This window comes from Lissotriton vulgaris, unplaced genomic scaffold, assembly GCF_964263255.1.
Source record: "Lissotriton vulgaris unplaced genomic scaffold, aLisVul1.2 SCAFFOLD_2539, whole genome shotgun sequence".
Taxonomy (NCBI): Eukaryota; Metazoa; Chordata; class Amphibia; order Caudata; family Salamandridae; genus Lissotriton; species Lissotriton vulgaris.
In genome coordinates, this window is record NW_028249984.1 from 111,717 (window position 1) to 139,595 (window position 27,879).

The following is a 27,879-nucleotide window of genomic DNA, read 5'->3' on the forward strand; positions in this document are numbered from 1 at the left end:
AGCCAAACATTTTACCTCTTTCCCTGGGTACAAGATAGCTCAATGAGAAGGACAGGGCTCATAATCTAAAATCAGCCACCACCGAATTATACTCAAGTTCAAATGCTAAAAATGATATGATGAAAGATATCGCTACTCTATTTTGGAACGTTGCAGGCCTAAGATCAAAATTGCTAAACCCAGTGTGGCTTGACTTTGTTGAAAAATGTAATATTTAATGAATTGAAGAAACCTGGGCTGTAGACAGTATCCATATCAATGGTTCTAAGACTTTCCATACTCCTGCAGGCCCTTCTGTACATGGAGGTCTAAGCATATTTGTGTCTAAAGTTGAACATAGATAAGATAACCATGTCAATATCGAACAGTTACTGTCAAATTGTGACCATGTTTATGGATAAATATCATTGCTGTGCACTGCTTAATTTTTTACAACAATGGCCCTAAGGATCGAATAACGGGAGTACTGAAGGAATTAAGTAGAGATATGAACAAGCTACACTGTGATAATACAAATAATGTGTTTATTGTATGGTGTGGTGATTTAACATTGTTCTGTGCCCAATAAGTGGAGGGGAAAATTGTGGTCTCACAGTTGAGGATAACACTTACCCCCACTCTCCCCACACAACACATGGGGAGCTTTTAAATAAGATTTTGTTTTCATTTGATTTAAATTTTGCTACCCATCTCTGTTCCCCCAGTCCCTTTTACCCAGACATTCAACGGGAGAGGTATGAATTCAATAATCTATTATATAATTCTGCCCAGTAGATACGCAGTAAAACTCACAAATTTTAGATCTCACGATAAATCTGTGAGCGATCATTTCCCTCTGAGCGTCAGTTTATCTCTTTTGAAATATGTGCAAAGTATTTGGGGCAATCCTGATTATAAGGTCCGAAACAGAGCTGGATAAAATAAACGGCTATTCATTGCAGTGGTCCCAGATAGAATCCACAGAATGTACAAAGAAAATTCTGGTAAAATGTCAAAAATCCTTTTTATTCTGCTTGGACGAGATGAGCCCCCATGACCATATTTTAAGAGCCTATGCACAGATTACATCTGAAATAAAAAGTGCATTGAGGATCTAGAATTAAAAAAAACATACTCGAACAGCCACGGATGGTTTGATTCAAATTGCACAAAAGCTTACTCAAAATTAAAGCAAGTATTACAAAAACCTACAAGAGACAGCAGTGAATTAAGGGAAGCAAGAAAGGAATATAATCGGGCCCTTAAAGCACATAAGTCCAAATTAAAAGATAAGGCTTGGGTGATGCTACATGAAGCAACCCTGAAAAATGATAGCATGGCCTTTTGGCGTGTGGTAAACGCCCCATTCCTCTCAGATCAAGATCTACCAACCATATAGATTGCCACAGAGGAACGTCAGTGGGTGGAGTATTTTTCAAAGGCGTACAAACAGGAAGCAGCGGGAAGTAACACGGCGAATGCATTAACACACCAGGGAGCTAGTAATTTAGACAATTATCCGATAGACCTATGTTTTACCCTAGACGAGGTCATCTCCGCAATAACTGCAAGTAAGGGAGGGAAGGCCTCCGGCCCAGACAGAGTGCCAGTAGACCTTTTTAAAGCAAATATACCGTTATGAGGCCCTATTTTAACACAGGTACTAGCGGCATGTTGCTCTACAGGTTTCATAGAGACCTGGTCGGAGTCAATATTGGTCCCTATATTTAAAAAGAGCGATAGACAGAACCTAGCGTGCTATTGCCCAATATATTTGCTGGATTTCCTGGCTAAGGTGGTGGGTCGGATTGTACTCAATCGATTGCAAATCTGGGCAGAAGACAAGAATATCCTTTCAGATGTACAATTTGGCTTTCGGGAGAGGCTGGGCACATTGGAACAAGGACTAAAACTAAACATCCTGCTAGGGAAGTAAACGCTGTCCAAACAAGGAAGGCTATACCTTGCATTATTTAACCTTACGGCAGTTTTTGACTGAATGGTTCATGACAAGTTGTGGAACACCTTAACTAAGATGGTGGTGGAAGCTCCACTTATCCATTTATGGGAACGTGAATGCAAGAGTCCGGTCAGGAGTTAAGTGCGAATGCACTGCACTGTTCAATGTGGAGAGGGGGGTTAGACAGGGCTGCGTCCTGGCACCTTTCTTATTTACACTATATACCAATGGGTTAGAACACAATGGTGGAAAAGTGCCTGGAGCACCACAAATAAACAACTGTCCCCTACCCGCAATTCTCTACGTGGATGATGCAGTGTTGATAGCAAGGACACAATTGAGACTCCAAAGGGCCTTTACTGTACACAATGAGTACATGGATAACCTGAGATTGAAAGTAAACACGACTAAAACCTTTATTATGAAGTGTGGGAAAGGTAGTACCAAATTTAGGGACATGTTTATTGGTAACACGAATTTGGAATTCACCAAGACATTTCCATACTTAGGTATTTTATTTCATCAAAAGGGGACATAGTTCCAAGCAGTAAAATATAGGAGCCTACTTTTTATGAAATCGACGGCTGCGATGGCCAACTTTGCTAGGAAATTGGGAAGAAGGCCACCTGATGAGATGCTACACATTTATCAGGTGTAATGTGTCAGTATGGCAACATACGGCTCTGGAGTCTGGGGCTATCAAGATACAAAGCCCATCCAGCATGTGGAGAATACCTTCTTAAAATTTATTTTGGCAGTTCCAGGAGGTAACTTACATTTGCCACTCCGAGCTAGGGATTCCATACATCCCCTACTTGATAAAATGCCAACCTGTCCTTTTGTGGCACAACATTTAGACCTCTGTAAAGACTACTTTGAATTGTGAAATTTCAAAAGATAGCCTCAAGTTGGACAGGGCTCAGGATATTCCATGACTAAAATATATAAAGGACTTTACTAATGATCTTGGCTACCCTGAATACTATAACGACCCTGGTACCATAGGTTCTGTGTCCAGAAAAGATCTTAAAAAGCTCTGTATGAGGCATCTGGAGGAGAACAGATGTATGGTCGAGGCAATCAAACCCTCGGTACAGACTAATCAGTTGATGCTGACCACTCTTTGAATGCAGCCCTATCTTGAACTGACATTAGGTACCTACGAGAGATTTGAATTAACACATTTTAGATTCAATATCTTTCACCATCTGATACGTTTTCCTGTAATAAACGACTGGGCTACAGACTTGAGCAGATGTCCTTGTTTACGAACAGACCAGCAATCAACAATCATGTGGTTTTATTCTGTAAGTTTTACGCAACCCAGAGAAGGAGATGGACTTTACCAATTTTAAAAGTAATGGGCTTGAGACAATGTAGGCCAGTATTTCTAGCTCTGTAATTTCTAGATAATTAATATTTTATAAAACCAATTTCCTCATTTTTAAAATGTATAGTGAAATGCAGAAAAAATATTCTTATTTGAACCATTTGTTTTTAACTGAAATGAAAACGTTGAACCTGCTGATATTAAACCTTGTGTCATCGTGAAATTAGTTTGTACATTTTTCCTAATCCACTTTTCATTTATGTATGTATTTATGTATGTTCTTAAATGTATGCTTTTATGATGTTATCACAAAAATCAAATAAAGATTGTTCTGATTTGATCTTCTTAATTTTTCTGGTATTGGCCCTTTCAATTTCAAATTCTCTTTTAAAGTCAATTTTCAAGACTTCTGGTATCCAGGCTTCTAGGAAAGACACATAGCAGTCATATTCGTTCTCCTTTTGTTCAGGAAATCCAAAGATCCTTAGATCACTCTCCTGTTCCTGTCTTCCAAGTTAGTGATTTCTTTTTCAAAGATTGTTATCTTTTTTTCGTCGGCGTGTAGTTTTTCTCTAGGGAATTGGATTGGTCTTTGACTCTGCTGGCTTTATTTTCAGCCTGGTTTACTCTTAGTGTTATGCTTTGCAGTTCTTTCCTGAATTCATGCATATCTGTTTACAGGCAGTCCATGCAGATCTTGGGTGAGCTAGCCTGGCTGATGAGGGGTGTTACCCGAAAACCAGTCCCAGGATGGTGGTTTCCGGCCCAGGGAAGAGCTGGCTTGGCAGTTCAGGCTGGACTGTTCCCATGAGGCACAGGATCAAGGCTGATTTACATATGGCTGGGTATGCACTGGGGTTGTGAAGTAAGCTCAAGAACAATGATGGATTCAACCCAAATCTGTGACTGGGGTTGAGTGTTTGAAATTTTTCAGAGCTCTGTCCATCATCTTGTGTTTGCTTTGTTTGCCTTAAGCTTGCAGTGTATGCCCAGACGTGGGTCCCTTGCTCACTTTGCCACTGGATTCAAACTAGCCTGGGTGATGAACAATTGTTACTTACCTGTAAACAGGTGGTTCTCCAGTATTAGCATCTTTCATAGATTCACATGCTTGAATATTCCCCGTCGTCGGAGTGGGAGTCCCACGGTAAATAAAATAGCAATAATATTATATATATATATATATATATATATATATATATATATATATATATATATATAACATAAAACCTGAAATATATACCAGAATGCAAATGCTACTTACCAGTATGCATCTGTTCTTGGCATGTAGGGCTGCTGACATTCATATCTGTGCATAGATCGCCGCCTAGTGTTGGGTCCGGATGATTGCACATTGTTGTCCTGGAAGAGTCTTCGAAGTATCACGAGATAGGTGGCTCCTCCCCTGGACTACAGTGCGCATGGGCATCGCCTCCATCCCCAGATTGTTTTTAGCCATTGGCAGAGATGGAGTGAAATATGTGAGTGATGCCCTATGCTAAGAGTATGAAAATATGTGTAAAGAAAATACTGCAGATGCTACAGGCGCCGGGGAGGAGGGCGGGCGATATGAATGTCAGCAGCCCTACATGCCAAGAACAGATGCATACTGGTAAGTAGCATTTGCAGTTCGAGGCATGTGGGCTGCTGAATTCATATCTGTGCATAGAATATATAGCAGTCCCTCCATTAGCGGCGGCCGCCCGTGCCAGCTGCAGCAGTTTGAAAAAGCGTTTTGAGAACAGCCTGGCCAACAGCTGCCTGCTGTTTAGAGTGCACATCTACACAGTAATGTTTAGTGAAAGTATGTGTGGTAGACCATGTGGCTGCTCTACAAATATCTTCTAAGGGAATGTTACCTAGGAAAGCCATAGAGGCCCCCATCTTTCTGGTGGAGTGGGCTCTCGGTGGAATCGTGAGAGTGCGTTTAGCTTTAGCGTAACAGATCTGAATGCATTTCACTATCCACCTAGCGATCCCAGCTTTGGAGATAGCATTTCCCTTGTGGTGTGAGGCAAAAACAACAAATAGTTGCTTGGTCTTACGAAAATCTTTAGTCCTGTCAACTTAGTACATCAAGGCTCTTTTAACATCAAGGGTGTGGAGCATCCGCTCCGCCAGTGACTCTGGGTTTTGAAAAAACACTGGTAACTCAATTGTTTGGTTCATGTGGAATTGAGATACAACCTTGGGTAAGAATTTAGGGTTAGTGCGGAGCACCACCCTGTTAGCGTGTACTTGGAAGAAAGGTTCCTGGATGGTGAGCGCCTGCAACTCGCTAACCCTCCGTAGCGATGTAATTGCTACTAAGAAAGCAACCTTCCAAGTCAGAAACTGAAGCTCACAAGAGTGCAGTGGCTCAAAGGGAGGACCCATCAGCCTTGTAAGAACCACATTGAGGTTCCATTCTGGAGCTGGTGGTGTCCGCGGTGGAATGACTCTTTTGAGTCCTTCCAGAAAAGCCTTGATAGCAGGGACCTTAAAAAGGGATAGGTGTTGCCTATTCTGAAGGTATGCTGCCATCGCAGACAAATGAATGCGGATGGAAGAGTACGCCAAATTGCATTGGTACAGGTGGAACAGGTAGCAAATAATGTTCTGAATGGAAGCGTCCAATGGGTCAATATCGTGGTTTACACAGTACATGACAAAACGCTTCCACTTGGCCGCGTAACAAGCTCGAGTAGTGGGCTTCCTTGCCTCCCGAATGATGTCCATACAATCGGGGGGAAGATTGAGGTAGCCAAACTCTAGGACTTCAGGAGCCAGATCGCCAGGTTGAGCTGTTGCGGATCTGGGTGCTGAATGTCGCCATGGCTCTGCGTCAGAAGGCTGGGGGTGAGATGAAGCCTTTGATGCGGTACCACGGAGAGTTCCAGAAACGTGGTGTACCATGGTTGGCGAGCCCACGTTGGAGCAACCAGGATGAGAGTCATCGAGTTCTGCCTGAGTTTGCGTGCCACCAGCGGTATCAGAGGTGCTGGGGGAAAAGCGTACGCAAATCTGCCTGACCAGTTCATCCACATCGCATTGCCCTGCGATTGCGGGTGTGGGAATCTGGCGGCGAAGCTTTGGCATTTTGCGTTCTCCTTTGTGGCGAACAGGTCTATCTCTGGATGACCCCACCTTTGGAAGTACGGTTGGAGTACTGATGGATGTATCTCCCACTCGTGCATCTGGTGGCTGTGCCTGCTGAGCAGGTCCGCCATCTGGTTGTCTTTGCCCGGGAGATGCTCCGCCATGAGGAAGATGTTCCTCTGAATGGCCCACTTCCACATGCTCTGAGCCAGATGAGACAGCTGCGGAGAGTGTGTTCCTCCCTGCTTCTGAATGTAGTACATGGTCGTCATGTTGTCCGTCCGGATCAACACGACCTTGTTGCACAGATGTACTTTGAATGCCTTTAAGGCCATGAAGATTGCCATCAGCTCCAGAACGTTGATGTGCATCTTCCTCTGCTGTAGTGTCCATAGTCCCTGCACCGTGTAATGGAGTACATGCGCTCCCCATCCCTGGAGAGAAGCGTCCGTTGTCAGGATAATCTGTGGCACAGGCTCCTGGAACGGTCGGCCCTTGCAAAGGTTTTGTGGATTCCACCAATGCAGAGAGTTGTACGCCCGACCGCTCACCAACACTAGGTCTGTCAGTTGCCCATGAGCCTGAGTCCACTGACGTGCCAAGCACTCCTGAAGCGGACGCATATGTAGTCTCGCGTGCGGGACGATGGAGATGCAGGAGGCCATCATGCCTATCAACTGCATGAACACCTTCGCTGGAAGCGAGTGCTGAGGTCTGAATCGTTGGATCAGCGTTTGGATGCTGGCGATTCTCACTGAATTTGGCTGCGCAGTGGCTGCCAGCGTGTTTATCGTCGCGCCCAGATATTGCCGTACATGGGCGGGCTGGAGATGGGATTTTGGATAGTTCAGCGAGAATCCCAGATCGTGCAGGAGATGAATAGTGCGTGACACGTGGTCTGCGCACTGCTGTTCTGTTCTTGCCTGAATGAGCCAGTCGTCCAGATAAGGATAGACGTGGACGTTTTGGCGTCGCAGATGCGCCGCCACAGTCGCCAGGCACTTTGTAAAGACTCTCGGCGCTGTGGTGACCCCGAACGGCAGAACCCTGAACTGGTAGTGCCGGTCCTGGATTGTGAATCTGAGATACTTCCTGTGGGAAGGATGCAGGGGGATATGAAAGTATGCATCCTTTAGGTCCAGTGTGGCCAGGAAGTCCCCCTGTTGAAGCAGAGGGAGTACCTGCTGTAACGTGAGCATATGGAAGTGCTCCGAGAGAATATACCAGTTGAGGGGCCTGAGGTCCAGGATGGGCCTGAGGGATCCGTCCTTTTTGGGGATTAGAAAATACAGGGAGTAAACCCCTGTTCCCCTTTCTTGCAGTGGAACGAGCTCTATTGCCCCTTTTTGCAGCATGACTGTGACCTCCTGCTGCAACAAGTGCAAGTGCTCGCCGGACATAGGACGGCTTCTTGGAGGTATGTTTGGTGGAGTGGAAGTAAGTTCCAGACAGTAACCGTACTGGATAAGAGATCTCACCCACCTGTCCGTGGTGATGGATTTCCACGCGGGCAGGAACTGCTGGAGTCTCCCCCGACCGGTGTTGTGTGGTCGGGGGGCAGTGACAAGACGTCACTGCTTGTTGGCAGTGGTGGACCTGGAGCTATTGTTTCCACGTCCCCTGCCCTTGACGTTGTTGCCTCTGTAGCCACCTCTACCCTTGTTGGTGTACGAGGTCTGGGTATTGCCCTTATAGTACTGTGTGGATTGCGATGCTTGACCCCTGGAGGTGCCTCTGGAATTGGAGCGGCGAAAGGAACCACCCCGAAACTGCTGAGATTGGAGGGCCCCCATAGACTTAGCAGTGTCTATGTCTTTTTTCATTTTTTCCAGTGTCGCATCCACCTCGGGGCCAAATAGGTGGTCAGGATTAACTGTTTGGTTGAGTATGGTTGTTTGTATATCTGGCTTAAAGCCTGATATTCGAAGCCATGCATGTCTCCTCAGCAACACACTAGTGTTGATCGCCCTGGAGGCAGTGTCAGCCACATCTAGCGCACATTTGATGGAAGCGTTAGTGATTAGCTTTCCCTCCTGAATTAACATCTCCCCAGCCTCCTTGTACTGGTCAGGTAAGTGCTGCAACAGTGTTTCTAGGGTGTCATAGTGAGCCCTATCGTAGCGTGCAAGTAGGGCCTGCGTGTTTGAAATACGCCAGATGTTAGCTGCCTGCGCAGCAATCCTTTTTCCTGAGGCCTCGAATATTTTCGACTCTTTGTCTGGGGGAGGTGCGTCACCAGTTGTCTGTGAATTCGCCCTCTTCCGAGCGTTGGATACAACCAAAGAGTCCAGTGGCAAGTGTCCCTTGATGTATGTTGGATCCGAGGGCGCTGCCTTATACTTTTTATCAATTCGAGGATTGATGACACGCGCCCGAGTGGGCTCCTTGAAGACCTCCGGCGCGTGCTTTAGAACTCCTTTGAGCATTGGCAATGTCTTGACTGACTTCTCGGCCACTGAGAAAGTGTCAAACAAAAAGTCCACATCCACAGGATCTGAGTGGAGCTCGACATCATGGTTAGCTGCGGCCCTCTCAATCAAGGCGTTGAAGGCTGCAGAGTCCTCCGTCGGTGAGGTCTTTGCCGCAAAGAGCTGCGGTTCCTGACCCGATTGCGGGTCGTCTGGGTCGGCTCCGGCCGACCAAGGTTCATGTTCCTCCTCCGGATCCGAGTACGCCGGATAGTTGTACTCGACCTCCTCTTCATCGTCACCTTCCCCCGCGTTAGAACGCGTTGGAGAACGTTCCACATGTTTGGGAGACGAAGGCTCCATAGGGGCCGAAGCGCCCGCCGAGTCCTTCTTGTTCTTAAGAGGAATCCGAAAATGTTCTAGCACCGGCTCCGTGGTGATTTTCCGTTTGAGGAGGGACAATTTCCCAGTATTGGCGTCGATGATGACCTCTCGGCGCTCCTCATCCGCGACTGGCTGGAGCCGAAGCTTCGACACCACCAACGACGCTTTGGACGTCGACATCTCCTTCGAGGGCACGTCCGCCCCCTGCTTCGGAGCAAAGGCTTTCGGCGTCGACTTTGGCGGCAGGGTGTAGTGAATAGGCGGTTGCACCTTTGCCGGCTTCGATGTGGTCTTCGGCTTCACGGATTCCGGATCGGGAACCTCAGCGTCCTTCCGAATCCGTTGCAGGGACTCAGCGACCTTTTTCGTCAAGGTTGAAGAGGGCTTGACCGTCTCGAGCGATTTCCCCGAGTCGGGAGTCGAGTCTGCCGGGGGCAGCGTCTTCGGCGCCGACACCTTGCCATCCTTGGCCCCGACGGCCGGAGCCGGCGCAGCCGGAGCTTTGGAATCGCCTTGACGCTTCTTTGGAGCCTTTTTCGGGTCATCCACCTCGACCATCTTCGGCGCCGACGCAGCCGCGCCGGCCGCCTTTGCCTTCGGCGTCGACCCCGAGGCCTTGGGGTCGGCCATCTTGGCGTGGCTCTTCAAGTCGGCCATCTTGACTTTCTTAGGTGTTGACGCCTCTAGAGCCTTCTGTCCCACCAGTGGAGCTTTCACTTTCGGTTTCGAAACCGATGGTGTGGATCCCGATGGCTTCACTTTCGTTTTCTTCAACGGGAGTGGCGCATCGGAAATGTCCGTGGCCGGGCCGAGAGGCGGGGCAGTTGGACTATTAGCAAGGTCTTGGGTAAGGCCCGAAGGCAATCCCTCGACCTGGGCCGTATGTTGGGGATTGACCCCTGAGTCAGTTTGGGGGTGCTCTTCCTCCGAGCTATCCCCCACGGTGGCAATGGCCCCATCGTCGTCCCCTACCTCGTCGCCGGCTTCATCAAACTCCTCATCTCCCGCGTCGTAGTCATCTCCCACCGACGCAGGGCTAGAGTCCAAAACCTGAAAGACATTTTCGTCTTCTTCAAATTCTTCAAAGATGTTGTCCGGCGGGGGCGCAGGGGGTGCCAACAACTGGGCCTGGAGTCGAGCGGCCCGACGATGCTTTAGGGTCTTCTTGCACCGGAACTTTGAGCAGGCCATACACCTGGCCTCGTCATGGTCCGGTGATAAACACTTGTTGCACACAGGGTGCACGTCGAGGTGTGAATACTTGGAGGTGCACACCGGGCACCTCTTGAACGGAGTCCGTTCCATGTTCAGGAACTTGGAGCGTCGAGTAGGCCCGTCCGCGCCGACAGCATGCGGAGGGGCAGGAAGCGTTCGGAGCTGAGAAGGAAGACAAACCCGAACGAAAACAATACCGACACCCAGCCTAAAGACCTTTTGGTCTCAAGTAGAAACGTAAATGACTATCGGTCCCGACAGAGGGAACCGAAACACATCCGAACCCAATGGCGGAAAAAAACAATCTGGGGATGGAGGCGATGGCCATGCGCACTGTAGTCCAGGGGAGGAGCCACCTATCTCGTGATACTTCGAAGACTCTTCCAGGACAACAATGTGCAATCATCCGGACCCAACACTAGGCGGCGATCTATGCACAGATATGAATTCAGCAGCCCACATGCCTCGAACAAAGGCATAACCTGCCTACACATATTTCTACATAGGAATGCATGGGAAAGGAAAAAACCATATGCAGTCTATCCTTGTCATTATGTTGGTCCAAACTGCAGCCAATCAGGCGACAGCAACCCTCTAGAACCTTCTCCTCAGAGCTCAGCACCTCAGATTTTCAAGCACAAGAGTGACCAAAGAGTCTGTGAGGAAAAGAGAGCCTCTGAGGGGAGAAGGGAGGGTCGCATGTGAATCTATGAAAGACACCAATACTGGAGAACCACCTGTTTACAGGTAAGTAACAATTGTTACTCTCCAGTATTAGGGTGTCTTTCATAGATTCACATGCTTGAATATAGAATAGATAGCAGTCAGCACCAAAGAAAAGTTTCCATAGTTACAAAGCATATGAAGAGACTGAAAATCATATGTATGGAGTACATATATATAGCAAACAGTCAATAAATACTTGGAAACCAATAGGAGGAGGGTAGAACAGAGGCTCACCTTATTGAAAAAGATTACGAAGCACAGCTTGTCCTACTGCGGTATCCGCTTCATTCATGGCACCTAGACAGTAGTGTTTCGTAAACGTGTGCCTGCTGGACCACGTGGCTGCTCCGCAAATTGGATGCAGCGGGACACCGGCATATAAGGCAGTAGAGGACGCCATTGATCTGGTAGAATGGGCTCTCACCGAAGACTGCAGAGGCTTACCTGCCTTTTGATGGCAGAAAGCAATGGCCGAAGACACCCAACGGGCTATAGTAGGTTTGGTAACTGGACGCCCTTTGTGAAAACATCCATAAGCCACGAAGAGTTGGTCAGATTTGCGGAACTGGGCCGTTCTGCTGATGTAGAACTTCAAGCACCGTTTAATGTCTAAGGAGTGCGAGCGTTGTTCCGCAGGAGACTGTGGGTTAGCAAAGAAAGCCTTCAGAATAACAGGTTCATTGATGTGGAAATCTGAAGGTACTTTAGGTAGAAAAGTAGGGTTAGTGCGAAGCACTACACAATCTGATTGAAACTGAAGAAACGGAGGATTAATCGTAAATGCATGAATGTTACTTACTCAACGAGAAGACGTTAATGCAAGGAGAAGAGCAACCTTCCAGGTGAGATACTTTAGGTCAGCTCTATGTATTGGCTCAAATGGCGTTTTCATTAATTGTGTTAAAACAATGTTAAGGCGCCAAGCAGGAGGAGGGCGCCGAATCGGTGAAAAGTTACAAAATAGTCCTTTGAAAAATTGGCGTAATATCCTAGAGGAACAGAGGGAGGCGGAGCCATCGTGGCGGAAGCGTGAAATTGCCGCCAGAAAAACTCTTAAAGTGGCATGAGACAATCCTGACTGAGCCACTTGAAAGAAGAAAGGGAGGAGCTGTGCAGGCGTTGCACGTATGGGATGAACACCGGCAGCAGCACACCAATGGCAGAATCTTTTCCATTTCAACTTGTAAGTCCTTATAGTTGAAGGAGCTCTGGCCTGAGCAAGGACGCCTCGACATTCTTGTGGAATGGCTAGATGGGCAAATTCGCAGTGTTCAGGTTCCAGGCTGATAAGCTCAGAGAAGAGCGGTTCGGATGGTAAATTAGACCCCTGTCCATGGAAAGAAGATCCATCCGAGGATGTAGAAGGATGGGCTCGCACTGGGACAGAAGAAGCAACTCCGAGAACCATGCCTGTCGTGGCCACCTGGGAGCAATGAGAAGGATGTGGCAGGGTTCTCTCCGTATCTTCCAGAGCGGATGTATGTCAGTACAACGCGATCTTTTAGATCGCGGTACTTGACATCGCAGGTTTTACAACGCAAGTCGTTACAACGACTTGCGTTGGAGGGCGCGGATTTCGGAATTTTTTAATTTTATATTCCAACGCCAGTCCCCGTAACAGTAGGGAAGGTGTTGGACTATAAAATTAAAACATTCCTTATCCCACAGCGCCATCCAGCGCAAGTCGTAGTAACGACTTGCGTTGTAACAGCTGCGGGGAAAAGGTCGTGCGGTGTAAACACCGCGTTGTAAACGACGTTCCCCTCCAGAGCACCCGAGGCACTAGAGGATCGGAGGAAAGGCGTAAGCAAACAGATTGGACCAGTTCATCAAAAGAGCATTGCCCTGTGACCCTTTGTGGGGATGCCAACTTGCGTAAGCTGGGCATTTACGGTTCTCTGGTGTGGCAAAGAGATCCAGTGTCGGGCGACCCCAGTGACGAAAGATCATTTCGAGTGGTGGTTGATGTAGATCCCACTCGTGGGTTGATCGGGATCTGCTGAGGGAATCCGCCAGGAGGTTGGATATCCCTGGGAGATGAACTGCGGTGATTGTGATTTGGTGCTTGAGTGACCAGTCCCAAATTGACTGTGCCAGTCGAGACAGTACCGGAGATTTTGTTCCGACCTGCTTGTTTATGTAATTCATGCAGGTTGTGTTTGTATAAGGACAGACTCTCCTTGAAACACGGGTTGAAAAGACTTGAGCGCTAGAAATATAGCCATGAGCTCCAACTTGTTGAAGTGCTAGGCTTTCTGAGGCAGAGTCCATTTTCCTTTTATGGACAGGTCTTGGAGGTGTGCCCCCCATCCCTCCAAAGATGCATCCGTCTTGAGCGTGAGATCTGGAGTGACAGATAGGAATGATGTCCCTGCTGCAAGATTTACTGGCTGTCTCCACCATTTGAGCGCTGTTTAGAGTTGCGACACAAATTAAATCGTTGAAGGATCCGGTGACCTGACGCCACTGTCCGTCTAATTCTTCTTGAATGGGACGTGTCCGCAGTCTGCAATGTGGGATTAGTGCGATGCACGATGACGCCATCCCCAGAAATGACTTCAGCAGCCGAACTGAAACGTACTGCTTTGATAGTAGAAGAGATACTAGACGAATAATTCTTTGTTGACGTTCCAGGGACACAAATGCTTTTGCCAGCGTGGTATCCAATGTGGCCCCTAGAAAATCCTTGCAAGGAGTTGGGCGTAATTGGGACTTTTCCAGGTTGAGAGACCGTCCCAAGGAGCGAAACACCCTCTGACAAAGGAATGTATGGTGAAGCAGCTGTGCGCGAGACTGCGATTTCAGGAGGCAATCGTCGAGATATGGGAATATCTGGACACCTTGGAGGCGTAGATAGGCCATTACAGGAGCCAATATCTTGGTAAAGACTCGAGGGGCGGAACAAAGGCCAAATGGCAATTCTTTGAACTGGAAATGTTTCTGCCCCCCTGAAATCGCAGAAACTTCCGATGACGTAGGAGTATTGGAACATGGAAGTAGGCGTCTCGGAGGTCGATAGTAGCCATGAAATCTCCGACTGAGAGCAAACGCAAGATCTCTGTAAGCGTTAGCATGCAGAAGGATTGACTCTTGAGATAGTGGTTGAGCGCTCTCAAGTCCAATATTGGTCTCCATTTCCCGTTCTTCTTGACGATTAGGAAAAAATGGGAATAAAACCCCTTCCCTCTTTGAGACTTTGGCACTACCTCTACTGCACCCTTCTGAATCAGAGGTTGAACTTGATAGAAAAGTTCCTTGATGTGAGGAGGTGGCGGCCTGGAAGTTGGAGTTTGTGGAGGGATTTTGACGAATTCCAATGCATGGCCCTTTTCTACAATGTCTAGCACCCAACGGTCCGAGGTGATGGAGGACCATTGAGAACCAAACAGGGAGATTCGACCTCCAATCTGCTGGGTTAAAGGCAAGTCATTGTCGTTTACTAGAAGATACTCTGTAAGAGGTTTTCCCTCTATAGGTCTTGGCCGGCTGCTGACGAGACGACTGCTGTCGGTTACTGGAGTAAGGCTGGTTGTTTTGGTTATAGGAGCGATATTGATTGCTTCCTCCCCGAAAATTGGAATTGGTGCCTCGTCCTCGAGCACCCCGAAAGGGCTGTTTCTTAAATTGAAGATTTCCCAAGGCACGTGCAGTGTCCGTGTCCTTTTTTATAGATTGTAACACCTCATCAATGTGTGCTCCAAAGAGTGATTCGCCATCATATGGCATATCGAGAATTTTAGCCTGAACTTCCTGACGGAAGGAGGTGGAGCGCAACCAACCTTGCCTATGTAAGACAGCCGCTCCAGCGAGCTGTCGGAATCCAGTGCAGGCTACATCTATTGCACAATCAATCAATTCTTCAGACGTTCTTTCTCCTTCCTGAAGAAGTTGCAATGCTTCCGCCTTAGAAGCATCCGGAAGCAACGCCACATAGGCGGTCATATCTGCCCAAATTTGGCAGTCATATCGACCCAAGATGGCCATAGCATTAGCCGCTCTCACCGTAGTGGAATACATCGACGAGAACTTGCGCCCTATAGCATCAAGGCAACGGCCCTCACGTCCGGAGGCCCTGTAATAGTGGATGCAGGATTCCGTGATCCCTGCTGAGCTGCCTGTGTAACAACTGAATCTGGCTTCGGCTGGCCAATGAGGCATGCTGGAGATCCGACCGGCGCCTTATATTTCTTTTCTAATCGTGGTAATTGGGCAGGCAAAGAATTTGGCGTCTTCATTAGTTTCACCCCTTCAGCCCAGATGAAATCTATAATTGGAACAGTATGAATCTGTTTGAATGGTTGACTCTTGAAATCGTAAAGGAAACAATCTTCCTCTCTTTGGACTCGTGGTAACTTAAAACGCTGAGCCGCTCTGTCCGTTAACTGATGGAAGCTTGCAATATCCACCGGAGGAGAATCCCCTGGCGTCACTTGAGATGGGGACTGTGTTTGTGCCCGATAGTCATCCCACTCCGCCATGTTATCATCACCATCCACATCTGTAACCTCCCCATCTTCTCGATCAGGAGGGTTCTCCTCGTCATCATCAGGATACACAGTTGCGTGTACTTGAATTGATGTGTGTCTCCGTAATAAGGGTACTAGGGGTTAAGTCTGAAGGAACTGTAGGCACTTGTGGTGATGGTGGGAAACGCCTGTTATATTCATCTAACATACTTTGGAGGTTAGAGATAAGCGACAAAGGTAATGTCGCAGTCGGAACCTCATCCTGTTGGCCATACTGCTCCTCCTCATCATTACTGAACTCTTGACACTTTATGATTAAATCTGATGGACTATGAGCCTCAGTGAAAGATTCATGTACATCCTCTTCAGACTCTTGGTCTGAGTCTGTAGCAAACAAAGGCAAGGGAGGCAGTGCATCACCAGGAAGTGCAAGTTGATCACTTGGAACCATACTACTTTTTTGAAGAGTGTCAACATTGGCTAAACTGCTGGAAGACAGTGGCAATAAAGGCAGAGCGACAAATGTAGACGGCATCGTAGACGGAACTGTCTTTTCTACATTTTGAGACTCCATCGTCGATGGCAATCTTTCCGTAGATGGTGCTGTCGACAGCATAGACGATGATGTGGTCTTTTTGGTCTCCGTCGACGGTGACCTCGTCAACGAGGCTGTCGTCGACGGTGATGTCACCGACGGCAATGGTTCCCGCCGACGGAACCTTCATCGACGTAGACGTCGACGGGACCTTCGTCAACAGCAATGGCTTCTTAATCTTCTTCGTCGATGGAGCAGCGGTCGACGGAACACTCGTCGACGGGACAGTCGTCGACGGAACACTCGTCGTCGAAGGTGTCGATGAAACCAGCATCTTAACACCCTTCGTCAACGATGATCTAACTGTCGACGAAGGAGGTTTCTTTGTCGATGACGATGAAATTGGAATAATCGACGACACAGTCTTAGAACTGAGAATTACCCTCATCGACGACGAGGACGTCGACGAAAGGGCTGTAGACGATCCAGAAGCAAGCGTCGTTGTGACTGTCATCGTCGATTTCGAACCAGAGACAGCCAATTTTGTCGACGGGACTGTAGACGACACTGTCGTCGACGGAAAATCAGTTTTCTTCACAGAAAAACCTGAGGAAGTTGCAGCAGGAGCCTGAGAGCAAGGTCTCGTGGGCCCAGAAGTGGTAGGAAGTGGTGAAGACACCGCAGGGGCTAAGGAAAGAGAAATTTTCCTCTTTTTTAAAAATGGAGAAGGCAACTCCTGCACACTACCACGTTTGGAGGCTGCTTGGGAATGGCCAGAAATAAGACTTTCAGTATCAGAAAGTACATGTCGGCGGTAGGGCTATGCTGGTCATGTTAGACCTATCAGCGGCTTTCGACACCGTTCCCCATAAGGCGCTTTTAGCTAGGCTTTATGACATCGGCCTCAGGGAGACGGTGCTCAGGTGGTTCACATCTTTCCTTGAAGGCCACCGCCAGACGGTCCGGGTTTCCCAGAGTTCTGCCGAGATGCCGCCACTGGGAGTTGGGGTTCCACAGGGCTCTGTGTTGAGCCCCACGCTGTTTAACATCTTTATGTCCCCTTTGGCGGCCGTGGAGGAGGCATATGGGGCTCAGATCGTCTCCTACGCCGACGATACGCAACTCCTCTTCATATGCGGGAAAGACCAGGAGTTTGATGGAGAGAGAATTCGGGACTGTCTTGCACTGGTCTTCGACTGGTTGCAGCAGAACAGTCTGAGGGCCAACTCAAGTAAGTCCGAGGTTCTATTCTTTGGTTGCGTCGATGATCCAGAGTGGCAGCAATGGTGGCCGTCCGACATGAGTCCTCCTGCACAGTCCTCCTCGGTGGCTAAAAATCTGGGTGTCAAGCTGGACAACCAGCTGTCGCTGAGAACACACATTCTTGGTCTGGCTGGCACCTGCTATGGAATCTTGAAAATGCTCCGTAAATTCCTGCCCCTGCTGTCTGAGGAGCACAGGCGGATTACTGTGCAGGCTCTTGTTGGCTCAAGGTTAGACTATGCCAATGCCCTCTTTCTTGGCCTCCCTGATTACCTGGTTCAGCGTCTACAGGTGGTGCAGAACTCCGCCGCCCGGGCGATTTTTGGCCTGCGTAGACGAGCCAGAGCCTCCGGGCTGCTGCAGGCTTTACACTGGCTGCCCATCCGGAAGCGGATTCAGTTCAAATCCCTGACATTGATGCACAAAACCCTGTTTGGATCAGGGGCTGGATATCTGCGGCGGAGACTGGCTTTCTATCGACCAGTCCGCTCCCTGCGTTCGGAATCCCTTTATAAAGCGGTGGTCGAGCGGGTGAGGAAGGCCCGCGTGGGAGGGCGTTCTTTCAGCTGTAAAGCTCCCCAGCTGTGGAATTCGCTTCCCCTCTCGCTCCGTAGCACTGCCAATCTGCTCCAGTTCAGGAAGAGCCTGAAGACATGGCTTTTTAATCTTTAGGCTGGTTCTAATGTTTCTTTTTTTTCTGTTTCCTCTTTCTTTTTCGCTGTGTTGTGTTATTTTTACTCTGAGTTGCAGGTGGAAAGCGCCGGGACACTCTTTTTGAGTAGCCGTGCGCTATATAAAAGCTTCATAACATAACATAACATAACATAACATGATCCTTATCCTTAAGTCTATGAAGTCAGAGGAGTAAACGGCCTTCCCTGTCCTTTAAAGTCTTTGTGAAGAATGTTCTACAGAACTTACAGCTCCCCACCTCATGGTACTGGTAAAGACAGTAAATACACTTACTGTGTGGATCCTCTGAAAAAAGTCTTAGCTTTCCACAAGAAGAACAAGCTCTAAAAAGAGACTTCTTATTTGTAGACATGTTGAAGAACCAGGAAAAACCTGAAGAAAGGAGAAAACTGAGCAGAGCTCAGGGAGACTCCCTTACACACGACGTGCGGTAGAAAATCTGAGGTGCTGAGCTCTGAGGAGAAGGTTCTAGAGGGTTGCTGTCGCCTGATTGGCTGCAGTTTGGACCAACATAATGACAAGGATAGACTGCATCTGGTTTTTTCCTTTCCCATGCATTCCTATGTAGAAATATGTGTAGGCAGGTTATGCCTATTTCTGGTACATATTTCAGGTTTTATGTTGATACATATATATAAATATAGTATATTATTGCAATTTTATTTACCGTGGGACTCCCACTCCGACGACGGGGAATATTTAAGCATGTGAATCTATGAAAGACACCCTAATACTGGAGAAGAGGGGTGTTATCCCGAAACCGGTCCCAGGATGCTTGTTTCCGGTCCAGGGAAGATCTGGCTTTGCAGCTCAGACTGGACTGTTCCCATGAGGCACAGGATGAAGACTGATTTGCGTATGGCTGGGTCTGGTAAAAGTGAGTTAAGGAACTAAAGAACGATGATGGATTCAACCCAGATCTGTGACTGGCGGTGAGTGTCTGAAAAGTTTCAGCGCTCTCTCCATCATCTCCTTGTGTTTAAGATGGTAGATGTGAGAAACATGTCTGGGCTCAAACCATATACTAGAAATAAGGATGAACAAAAGAAGCCCTGTCTCTTATTACTGAATTGCAGTGCCTCTTACTACACTGGTGCATCAAATTTTGTGATATAAAAAATCCTGAATGATTACGCTAGTTTGTAAGCCGCATTATAATAGTCGTGGGTAGGTTTATTTATTTAGTACAATCCTTCATTGATTTGCGGTTCATTCACCGACATTAAGGTGATAACATTACTGATCAAGTTTAAGAATAACATTAAGAAAAATAAAAACAATAATCGCCTTGAAGAAGTCATTTGTCTATCTTTAGTTTATAGACGGGAAGCTGCAAGAGATGTGAAAGAGAGAGAAATCCAAGCTACAGAAGTAAGAGAAAGATAGGAACAGAAATGTCAAGGAGAGGTACAACAGATTAGGGACACAGATTAGAGACAGGTAGGTGAGACTCAGATGAGAGATGTGAATGAGAGAGAGAAATTGGAGACAAGAATAAGAGAAACAGATTTCAAAATGAACGTCAAGGAGAGATGTAATAGGTGAGACACACATAGATAACAGACAGCGAGATGAGAGACAGGAAGATGAAAGACAGAAATATGAGAGACGGATAAGACAGACGTGACAAAGGCCAAGTTACACATTTGATACAGACGTTAAGAACTCATTGCAAGACGGAAGGCCAGAAATGCCCAAGTCTGTTTGTGCAATGGCTCTAACACCAACCTGGTCACTGAGCCATGTCAAGAGGGAAACCAAAAACCCCTTAAATCTAACCTTCTCCCGTGCTTGATCCCAGATCAAAACTTGGATTCAGAAAGCGTTGTCCGAGGAGGGGCACATTTAAAACAACCTTCAGCTTGTCTGCATGTATTTGCTGGGTAGCTATATATTCTGAAGACTCGGAGACTGTAAAATGTGGGCATACCTTTGGCATGTTCATGTGAGGAGACAACAGCCGACTAATGTAAGTATTGCTAAATTTCTTACGCTAAACATAAATTACATTTCCCCCTGAGATCTCCTGGTCAGTCATTCAGAGGCATGTGGTCTGCAACCGCAAAATTAGGTGCCTTACTGTAGATAGAATCTTTATATTTTATTATTTAATGTTTATGAACTCAATGTACATATTATAATGTATTCAAAGCCCTGGAAACAAAGTCAATAGTACAATTATACATGTATATATCATATTTTACAGACCGAAAAAACAATTTTTGTTACCTTAAAACTTTTGGTTCCAATACTTTTAGTTGCTTTTCAAAGGTAAGTCCACATAGAGATTACAAATTATGCAGAGGATGATATGGAGGGGGCATGGGTTGCATGTAGATGTGGATAGATACTTTTTGTGCCTATATGATTCATATCCGTTACAATCAGGAGATTAAACATGGTTATATTTGGGGTCCACCAGTCACACAAAAGTCTTCCTACAGGAGGAAGACCTACCAGATTGTCAGAATTTTTAAAGTGCAACACAGTCATCCCATTTGAAATATTGTCTCCTGAGTAGTTATGCATGTCTAGAAAGTCCACCAAACATCAGCACACCCCCAGAGTGTGTGAAGAATCCAAATATATGGTTTTGTAATGCGGACTATAGGTCTAGGGTTAAGTGATCAAACTGCGAACAAATCAAAACTTTCTAAAACTGCTTGCACACTCCAATTTTATTTTGGCAACTGTGGAGGCCAACTTTTTGAAAGCTTTTTCTGGAATCGTTGCAAACACAGGACTTTGTGAAAGAGGTTTGCTAGGTCCTTCTACCCCACTTTGGAAAACGTTCAGCAAAGAAATATGTTTTTTCGTGAAATTACAAGAAAAAAAATATAGAAAGACAAATATAAGGCAGCATTATAACAATCCAATAAGATGTAGGAGTTAACATCAATGGATAATGCAAATCACTGCAATCTTTTACTACAGTCAAACAAGCATTGGCAATTCCAATAGGGCGGCATACAATTGAAAATGCAACCCACACATATTGGCTTTGTCAACGCACGTCTTTGTTGTGGACTGCAACTACTGCCTGATGAAATGAGGCTGGCCAGGCCTGCTTGTAGTTTCTCTTACTAAGCATTTTTAGGTTAGGCTCCCGAACTAGTCCAGGAGGAGCGTTTAATATTGCTTCTGGCAGTGTGTGACTGCTTCTCTTACAGGCGTGAATCTGATGCCTCTTGAGTCAGATGTTCTGGTTGTGTGTCACTTCACTCTGTGCAGGGTTTTAGATTGTTTCCAATAGTGTACTAACCTGCGAGTGTTATGAGTGCTGCTGATATTTAGGAGGTTTTTCTTTCAAACGTAAGGGCTTTAGCAAGTACCTTAGTGTTATCATTGAGGGCATTGCTGAAGACATGCTCTGCATTTATTTAACAATAGACAAGTCTTAATCTTGAAACAACGCTGCAGTAACCACACCTAAGAGTCCTCTTTCACCACGTGTAAGCCTTGAGCGCCTGCCATCAAAGATTGGGGAGACATTAATAACCAGCGCTGTACATTTACCTATTTTTGAGAACCTTTGATCAGTGACCACGGGTAGGCAACCACTGGTAGATCACCACCCATACACTCCTCCCCCCGCAAAGACCGATGACGCCTACATCACTGTATAACCACTTGCGTTTACTGGCATCAGCAAGTGGACAGACTCTCTGTCCCATAGGGAGGAGAATCCTTAATGCTTGCAAACACTGAACGCTGCTCTGGGACTATGTGTCTGGCCACACAGCTCTGGAGCTTTTTCTTGCAGCTCTTCTTTCTGGCTGATGACAGTCTGGTGCATCAGACTTAAAGCCACTTCAGCCCCCTCTAAGTACGTACACATAGTGTGCATTTCCACTGAAATACCCATCATGCACAGGTTGCATGTACGGTACAGTGATCATGATGGATGCAGTTTGCCCATTGTCATAGCACACTATGCACAACTGTCATCGCCCACAGAAAGGGAGGGGTCTCAGCTATGGGCGAAACTCCATGGTGATCAAAACAATACATAATGTGATCAAAACTGAGGAGAGACAGGAAGCACACTAGGGCTGCTCAGCTGTTTATTTATTGCAATATGCACTGTTGACCTGCCTACTTCAAATAGTGCCATATCATTAGGTTTGTGCATGCCATTCGTCTTAGGAGGGAATCTAAGGCATGTTGTGCCCCGCTACACTGGTCATGCTGCCTGCACATGCAGCATGGCGGCTGCTTGCTAAGCTACAAAAGGAATCACTTGGAGAGTAGAAGTTAACTTTCTAAAAGTTACTTTATATTATATGTATTAATATTCTAACTAGATCAATGAATTGGGTTTTTAATATAGCCTTATAGCCCGCCGTAGCGAGCTATACCGGCTATTAAAGGCCCGCTGAATCGTTAAAGGTCCGAGCCGAAGGCGAGGGACTTTAACGAGACAGCGGGACATTAATAGCCGGTATAACCCTGCTACGAAGGGCTATAAGGCTATTAGAACATTCTGCCACTAGAGGGCAGAATGTTCTAACAAATTAAAGAAAGGGTTCTCGAGGTTCGAGGGGATATAAATCCCCTCGAGCTTCGAGAAGCCTTTGTAGAACATTGGAATATTGCTCTGCGGGCCTTTACCGGCCAGTGAAAGCAGGGAGCACTCCATTGTCTGCAATGGAGCTCCCAACATTCCAATGTTCTAATAAATATTAAAGTGGACCTTGAATGACTATTCGAACTGTTTACTGTCAAAAGTTATAGATGAAAGTTATAATTTTGTTTTTTGATATTTTCAAGGATCCAGCGACAGTTTTGACAGTGAAAGAGCTTACTTTGGATTCCAGTGGATCCAATTTATACATGTGATTATCACAAAAACACTTTCATTGCTACACCGTTCAGTTGAACTACACAAAGAACCTGTGACACTTTAATCTGGGGACTATGCTCACCAGAGCCTTTTTCATGGAAAGGGACAACAGTTTGTTGTTTAGTTTCATGCCATGCCAAAACAGCACATTGCATGATTGATGGTTATGTGATCACTAACGGAAACCTCATTAGTAATGTTTCCAGGTGAGTGGTTGAGCACACAATGAGCCTCACTAAAAATGTCATGGTTTTTGTCCCAATACTCCCCTCCATCTGCAGTTACTAAACCTGGTAGAATAGATAATTCCAAGGGGCAATACTGTGGATTTTATTAGCTTTAAACTGGGATTGCTCTCAGAAATTGCAGGAGGCATATAATAAATTCTACTGACTAGGTGAAATATTCCAGCTTCATTGAGTTACAGTAGACCTTATAATGGCGATGCGGCCAGTGACTCGTGTTACTAGAGCCAACGGAATTACTATTATTAGACCGAGGGGCCAATACCTCTGATCACACACTTCATGCTCCTTCCAGTACCACGGTACATTCATATTCCTATAGTGTGTGCAATTCATGATTAGATCAGAGATATTGTTACCATTTAACATTACCGCCCCGGAGCGCCAAAACCACAGGCTAGCAAACGATAACACTAATGGGAAGCAGGAGCTTCATTCATCATCAGCCATGTGGAGCGGCCTGTGAAGGAACAGTGAAGGACACGTCAACAAGTCTTGTAACTGATGGTCAAAGCAACTGGCAACACAGCCATAATGGAAAGGTTGAAAACAATCAAATTATGTAACCTTTTGCCCAACGTTTTTACAGCAATGTTACATTTCCAGAAATAATTAGACGAGAAGTGGTTTATTATGTTATTTAAGATCCGAACAAGCAAAAACCCCAGGACAAAGCATTTTTGTTTAACTTCCTGTAACGAAAGGGAAACTGAATATTCTTGATATCTTAAAAATGACATTCAATTCAATACAATTCAATGATTCACGGTGAAGTGCTGTTGCCTGAAAAGGTTTTTTTTTAAATAAAATGTATTCAAATTGGAATACAGTTGCATACAGCTTTATAGGAACCACCAACTGAACGGTGTCCTACTTCTGACTTAAAGACTCCCAGTTCTGCAAATTATTTTAAATTGGTCTGTTTATTAGAGATGCAAGTTCAGCGATCACCATTATGGCCAGGCAGCTAACATTACAGACAGATTCTCAATGTAGCTCAATTACACCAAAACAGTAGCAAAGCTCTGTAGCAGGTATGAAGAGTTTATTCTAGGAAAGATTTGGTAATATGGCAAACTCAGAAATTAAAGGTCATAAACGTTGTCTCTGTCACTAAAACGCACTGCAGGAGGCATTTTCAGCAAACAAGTTTTTGTGGGATCCTCTTTTTCCCCCACAAAAACGTATTTTGTGTTAGACGTGGTCTAAAAAAAGTGTATGTGTATTTTTTTTACTGTAGTTTTGTATTTTTTTAATACTTTAATAACTTTATAAGATTGGATGTCCTCCGGAAGCTTTTAAAAGTTTTTTGAGGTTACTGAAATTACCCTTCAACAAATGCACACAACTCTAATATCATCGGGGACTAGACAGCATTACAATGATTTCCTCCTAACGAGAAAAAATCGTATCTAAGGAAGCAGGCACGTTTCTTGTTCAAGGGAATATAAAGTTTCAAATAAATGTGTTAGTTTCCTGTCAAATCAATTAATGTACCGTGTAACTCCAGGAACAGTCCTTCAATTAAGACAGGCAGAGGTACATGAAATGCAGCTGATCTTTGCCTAGATGCAAAAATAAGACCCTCATGTTTTGAAGAGCATGGTAAAGTAAATGTTTCTCCGGTTTACAAACTGTGCAGGGCAGAGGCAACTTACCTTCAGACAACTGTTCCACTGACTGCTTGGAGACAAGATTGGAGAGTGATTCAACGACTGTGTTTCTTTTTCTGAACCTAGAAGGGAAAGATCCATTAGTTAAACATATTATCTCCAGTTCAGGGGGGGTGATAAAGTAATTTGGTATGTAACTGTTACCACCCAACTTTTAGCACAAAATACTTTTACAACAAGACTATTACCACGCAGGACCCTTTACCACGAATACCTTTACAACGCATTACACTACAACGCAGATACTATTACAACGCATACCGTTACAACGTAAGTATAGGTAAGTTTATCTATTTTTTAAAACATTTATTAGGGGTATTGGGTTTGGGTTTTGGGGTACAGGGGTATGTTTAGGTTTCAGGGTTGGGATTGGGTTTTGGGGTACAGGGGTATATTTAGGTTTCAGGGCTGGGTTTGGGTTTTGGGGTACAGGGGTATTTTTAGGTTTCAGGGTTGGGTTTGGGTTATGGGGTACAGGGGTATTTTTAGGTTTCAGGGCTGGGTTTGGGTTTTGGGGTACAGGGGTATTTTTAGGTTTCAGGGTTAGGTTTGGGTTTTGGGGTACAGGGGTATTTTTAGGTTTCAGGGTTGGGTTTGTTTTTTGGGGTACAGGGGTATTTTTAGGTTTCAGGGTTGGGTTTGGGTTTTGGGGTACAGGAGTATTTTTAGGTTTCAGGGCTGGGTTTGGGTTTTGGGGTACAGGGGTATTTTTAGGTTTCAGGGCTGGGTTTGGGTTTTGGGGTACAGGGGTATTTTTAGGTTTCAGGGTTGGGTTTGGGTTTTGGGGTACAGGGGTATTTTTAGGTTTCAGGGTTGGGTTTGGGTTTTGGGGTACAGGGGTCTTTTTAGGTTTCGGGGTTGGGTTTGGGTTTTGGGGTACAGGAGTATTTTTAGGTTTCAGGGTTGGGTTTGGGTTTTGGGGTACAGGGGTATTTTTAGGTTTCAGGACTGGATTTGGGTTTTTGGGTACAGGGGTATTTTTAGGTTTCAGGGCTGGGTTTGGGTTTGGGGGTACAGGGGTATTTTTAGGTTTCAGGGTTGGGTTTGGGTTTTGGGGTACAGGGGTATTTTTAGGTTTCAGGGTTGGGTTTGGGTTTTGGGGTACAGGGGTATTTTTAGGTTTCAGGGTTGGGTTTGGGTTTTGGGGTACAGGGGTATTTTTAGGTTTCAGGGTTGGGTTTGGGTTTTGGGGTACAGGAGTATTTTTAGGTTTCAGGGCTGGGTTTGGGTTTTGGGGTACAGGGGTATTTTTAGGTTTCAGGGCTGGGTTTGGGTTTTGGGGTACAGGGGTATTTTTAGGTTTCAGGGTTGGGTTTGGGTTTTGGGGTACAGGGGTATTTTTAGGTTTCAGGGTTGGGTTTGGGTTTTGGGGTACAGGGGTCTTTTTAGGTTTTGGGGTTGGGTTTGGGTTTTGGGGTACAGGAGTATTTTTAGGTTTCAGGGTTGGGTTTGGGTTTTGGGGTACAGGGGTATTTTTAGGTTTCAGGACTGGGTTTGGGTTTTTGGGTACAGGGGTATTTTTAGGTTTCAGGGCTGGGTTTGGGTTTGGGGGTACAGGGGTATTTTTAGGTTTCAGGGTTGGGTTTGGGTTTTGGGGTACAGGGGTATTTTTAACATATATTTACAAATTAATAAATAAAAATTAATTTAATTAATTAAAATATTTCATAATAAAATAATTGTTAATTAATTAAAATAATTAAATTATTATTAATTACATTATTTTAAAATATTATATACTTACCTATACTTACGTTGTAATGGTATGCGTTGTAATAGTACCTGCGTTGTAGTGTAATGCGTTGTATAGGTATTCGTGGTAAAGGGTCCTGCGTTGTAAAAAAATGCGTGGTAATGGTATGCGTGCTAAAAGTATGCGTGGTATCAACATATATCCAATTTGGTATGTAACTATATCCAAGTAATTTACATGAGCAATTGCAAACAGATTCCGGCAGTCTTTTTTCTAAATCCATAATTGCGACAAGCAAGAGACAAATCTGTCAGCATTGCTTTGAAACCAAAAGTGTTATTTCCCTCAGTTTATACATTAGAAATTAATATGAACCTGTAGCAAACTTAAAAATATCAATAATTTTGTTCTACAGTTGCCTTTCAAGTACTTATGGGTTGAGCAAATGTTATGGTATTCCGTTATTAGTGGGGATTTTTTGTGGGGATTCCAGTGGTGTGGTCCACTGTTTTGCAAACTTTTAAAATCTGTTTTTATCTGTGCTTATGAACAGTGTTTAATCTGCAAAAAAGTAAGTGCCAGGACCCATCTTTGGAGGCCACAGCATGCTGCATCACCCATTGACTCTTCCATTGTCAATGGCAGTTCCAATACAACTACTAACCACTGCACTCCTACAAGTGTGATACTTCAGACTATTGAAAGCCCCCTAAGCTGTAATAAGGGCATGAGCGACAGGTATAATTTTATAATCTCTATTGACCTATTAAACACTGTTATGCTCATCTCAAAATTAGACAGACAGTGCCACCATTTGGTAGACGGTCACTAGAGCTGGTGCTGACAATTAAGTGCAGGTGCTGAGCACTGGAAACCCCTGCTTATAACGCACCATCACAGAGTTAAAAAAACACAAAACTGTGCATTTCCAGTGTTTGCAATCATTTTGCTTTCATTGGGACGTATGTACATGATTATTTCAGCTAAAGGCGGAATATTGCTTGACAGGTAGTTTTCGTTCTCCGCTTTGGTAGTTTGTGCAACAAATGTGTAATTGCTGCCGCTTCATTGCTTCATCGCTCTACAAGAATATTATCTTTGTACATCTTTCATCGGCACGACACTGTTCCAATGCAACTTATGTGCTGTATATGAAATTGCATAACACCTACTGCTTCATAACAAGCCTTTTGTATTATACTTGCAATCTTTTCTATATTGTACCTTTGGAATTTATGTTCTTTTAACAAAATGTTTGAGGAATAATGTTGACTCTTTATATCTCACAATATTAAACCTATCAAACTAGCTACCTTCTTCGATGAAAAAATCAAAAAGATTCTCGCCTCTCTTCCCGCTACCGAATCCGATTTCATTGAAGGAGATAA

At 45.5% G+C, this 27,879-nt stretch overlaps 1 protein-coding gene across 2 annotated transcripts in view; it reads right to left on the reverse strand.

Moving 5' to 3' along the window:
* Positions 1–27,879, reverse strand: part of LOC147663441 (tetratricopeptide repeat protein 39B-like) — a 325,459-nt gene that overhangs the window by 86,694 nt on the left and 210,886 nt on the right. For both annotated transcript variants that reach the window (XM_086950451.1, XM_086950452.1), the window contains exon 4: positions 24,784–24,860. In XM_086950451.1, the coding sequence (XP_086806577.1) occupies positions 24,784–24,860 (77 nt within the window). The remainder of the gene's footprint in view (positions 1–24,783; positions 24,861–27,879) is intronic.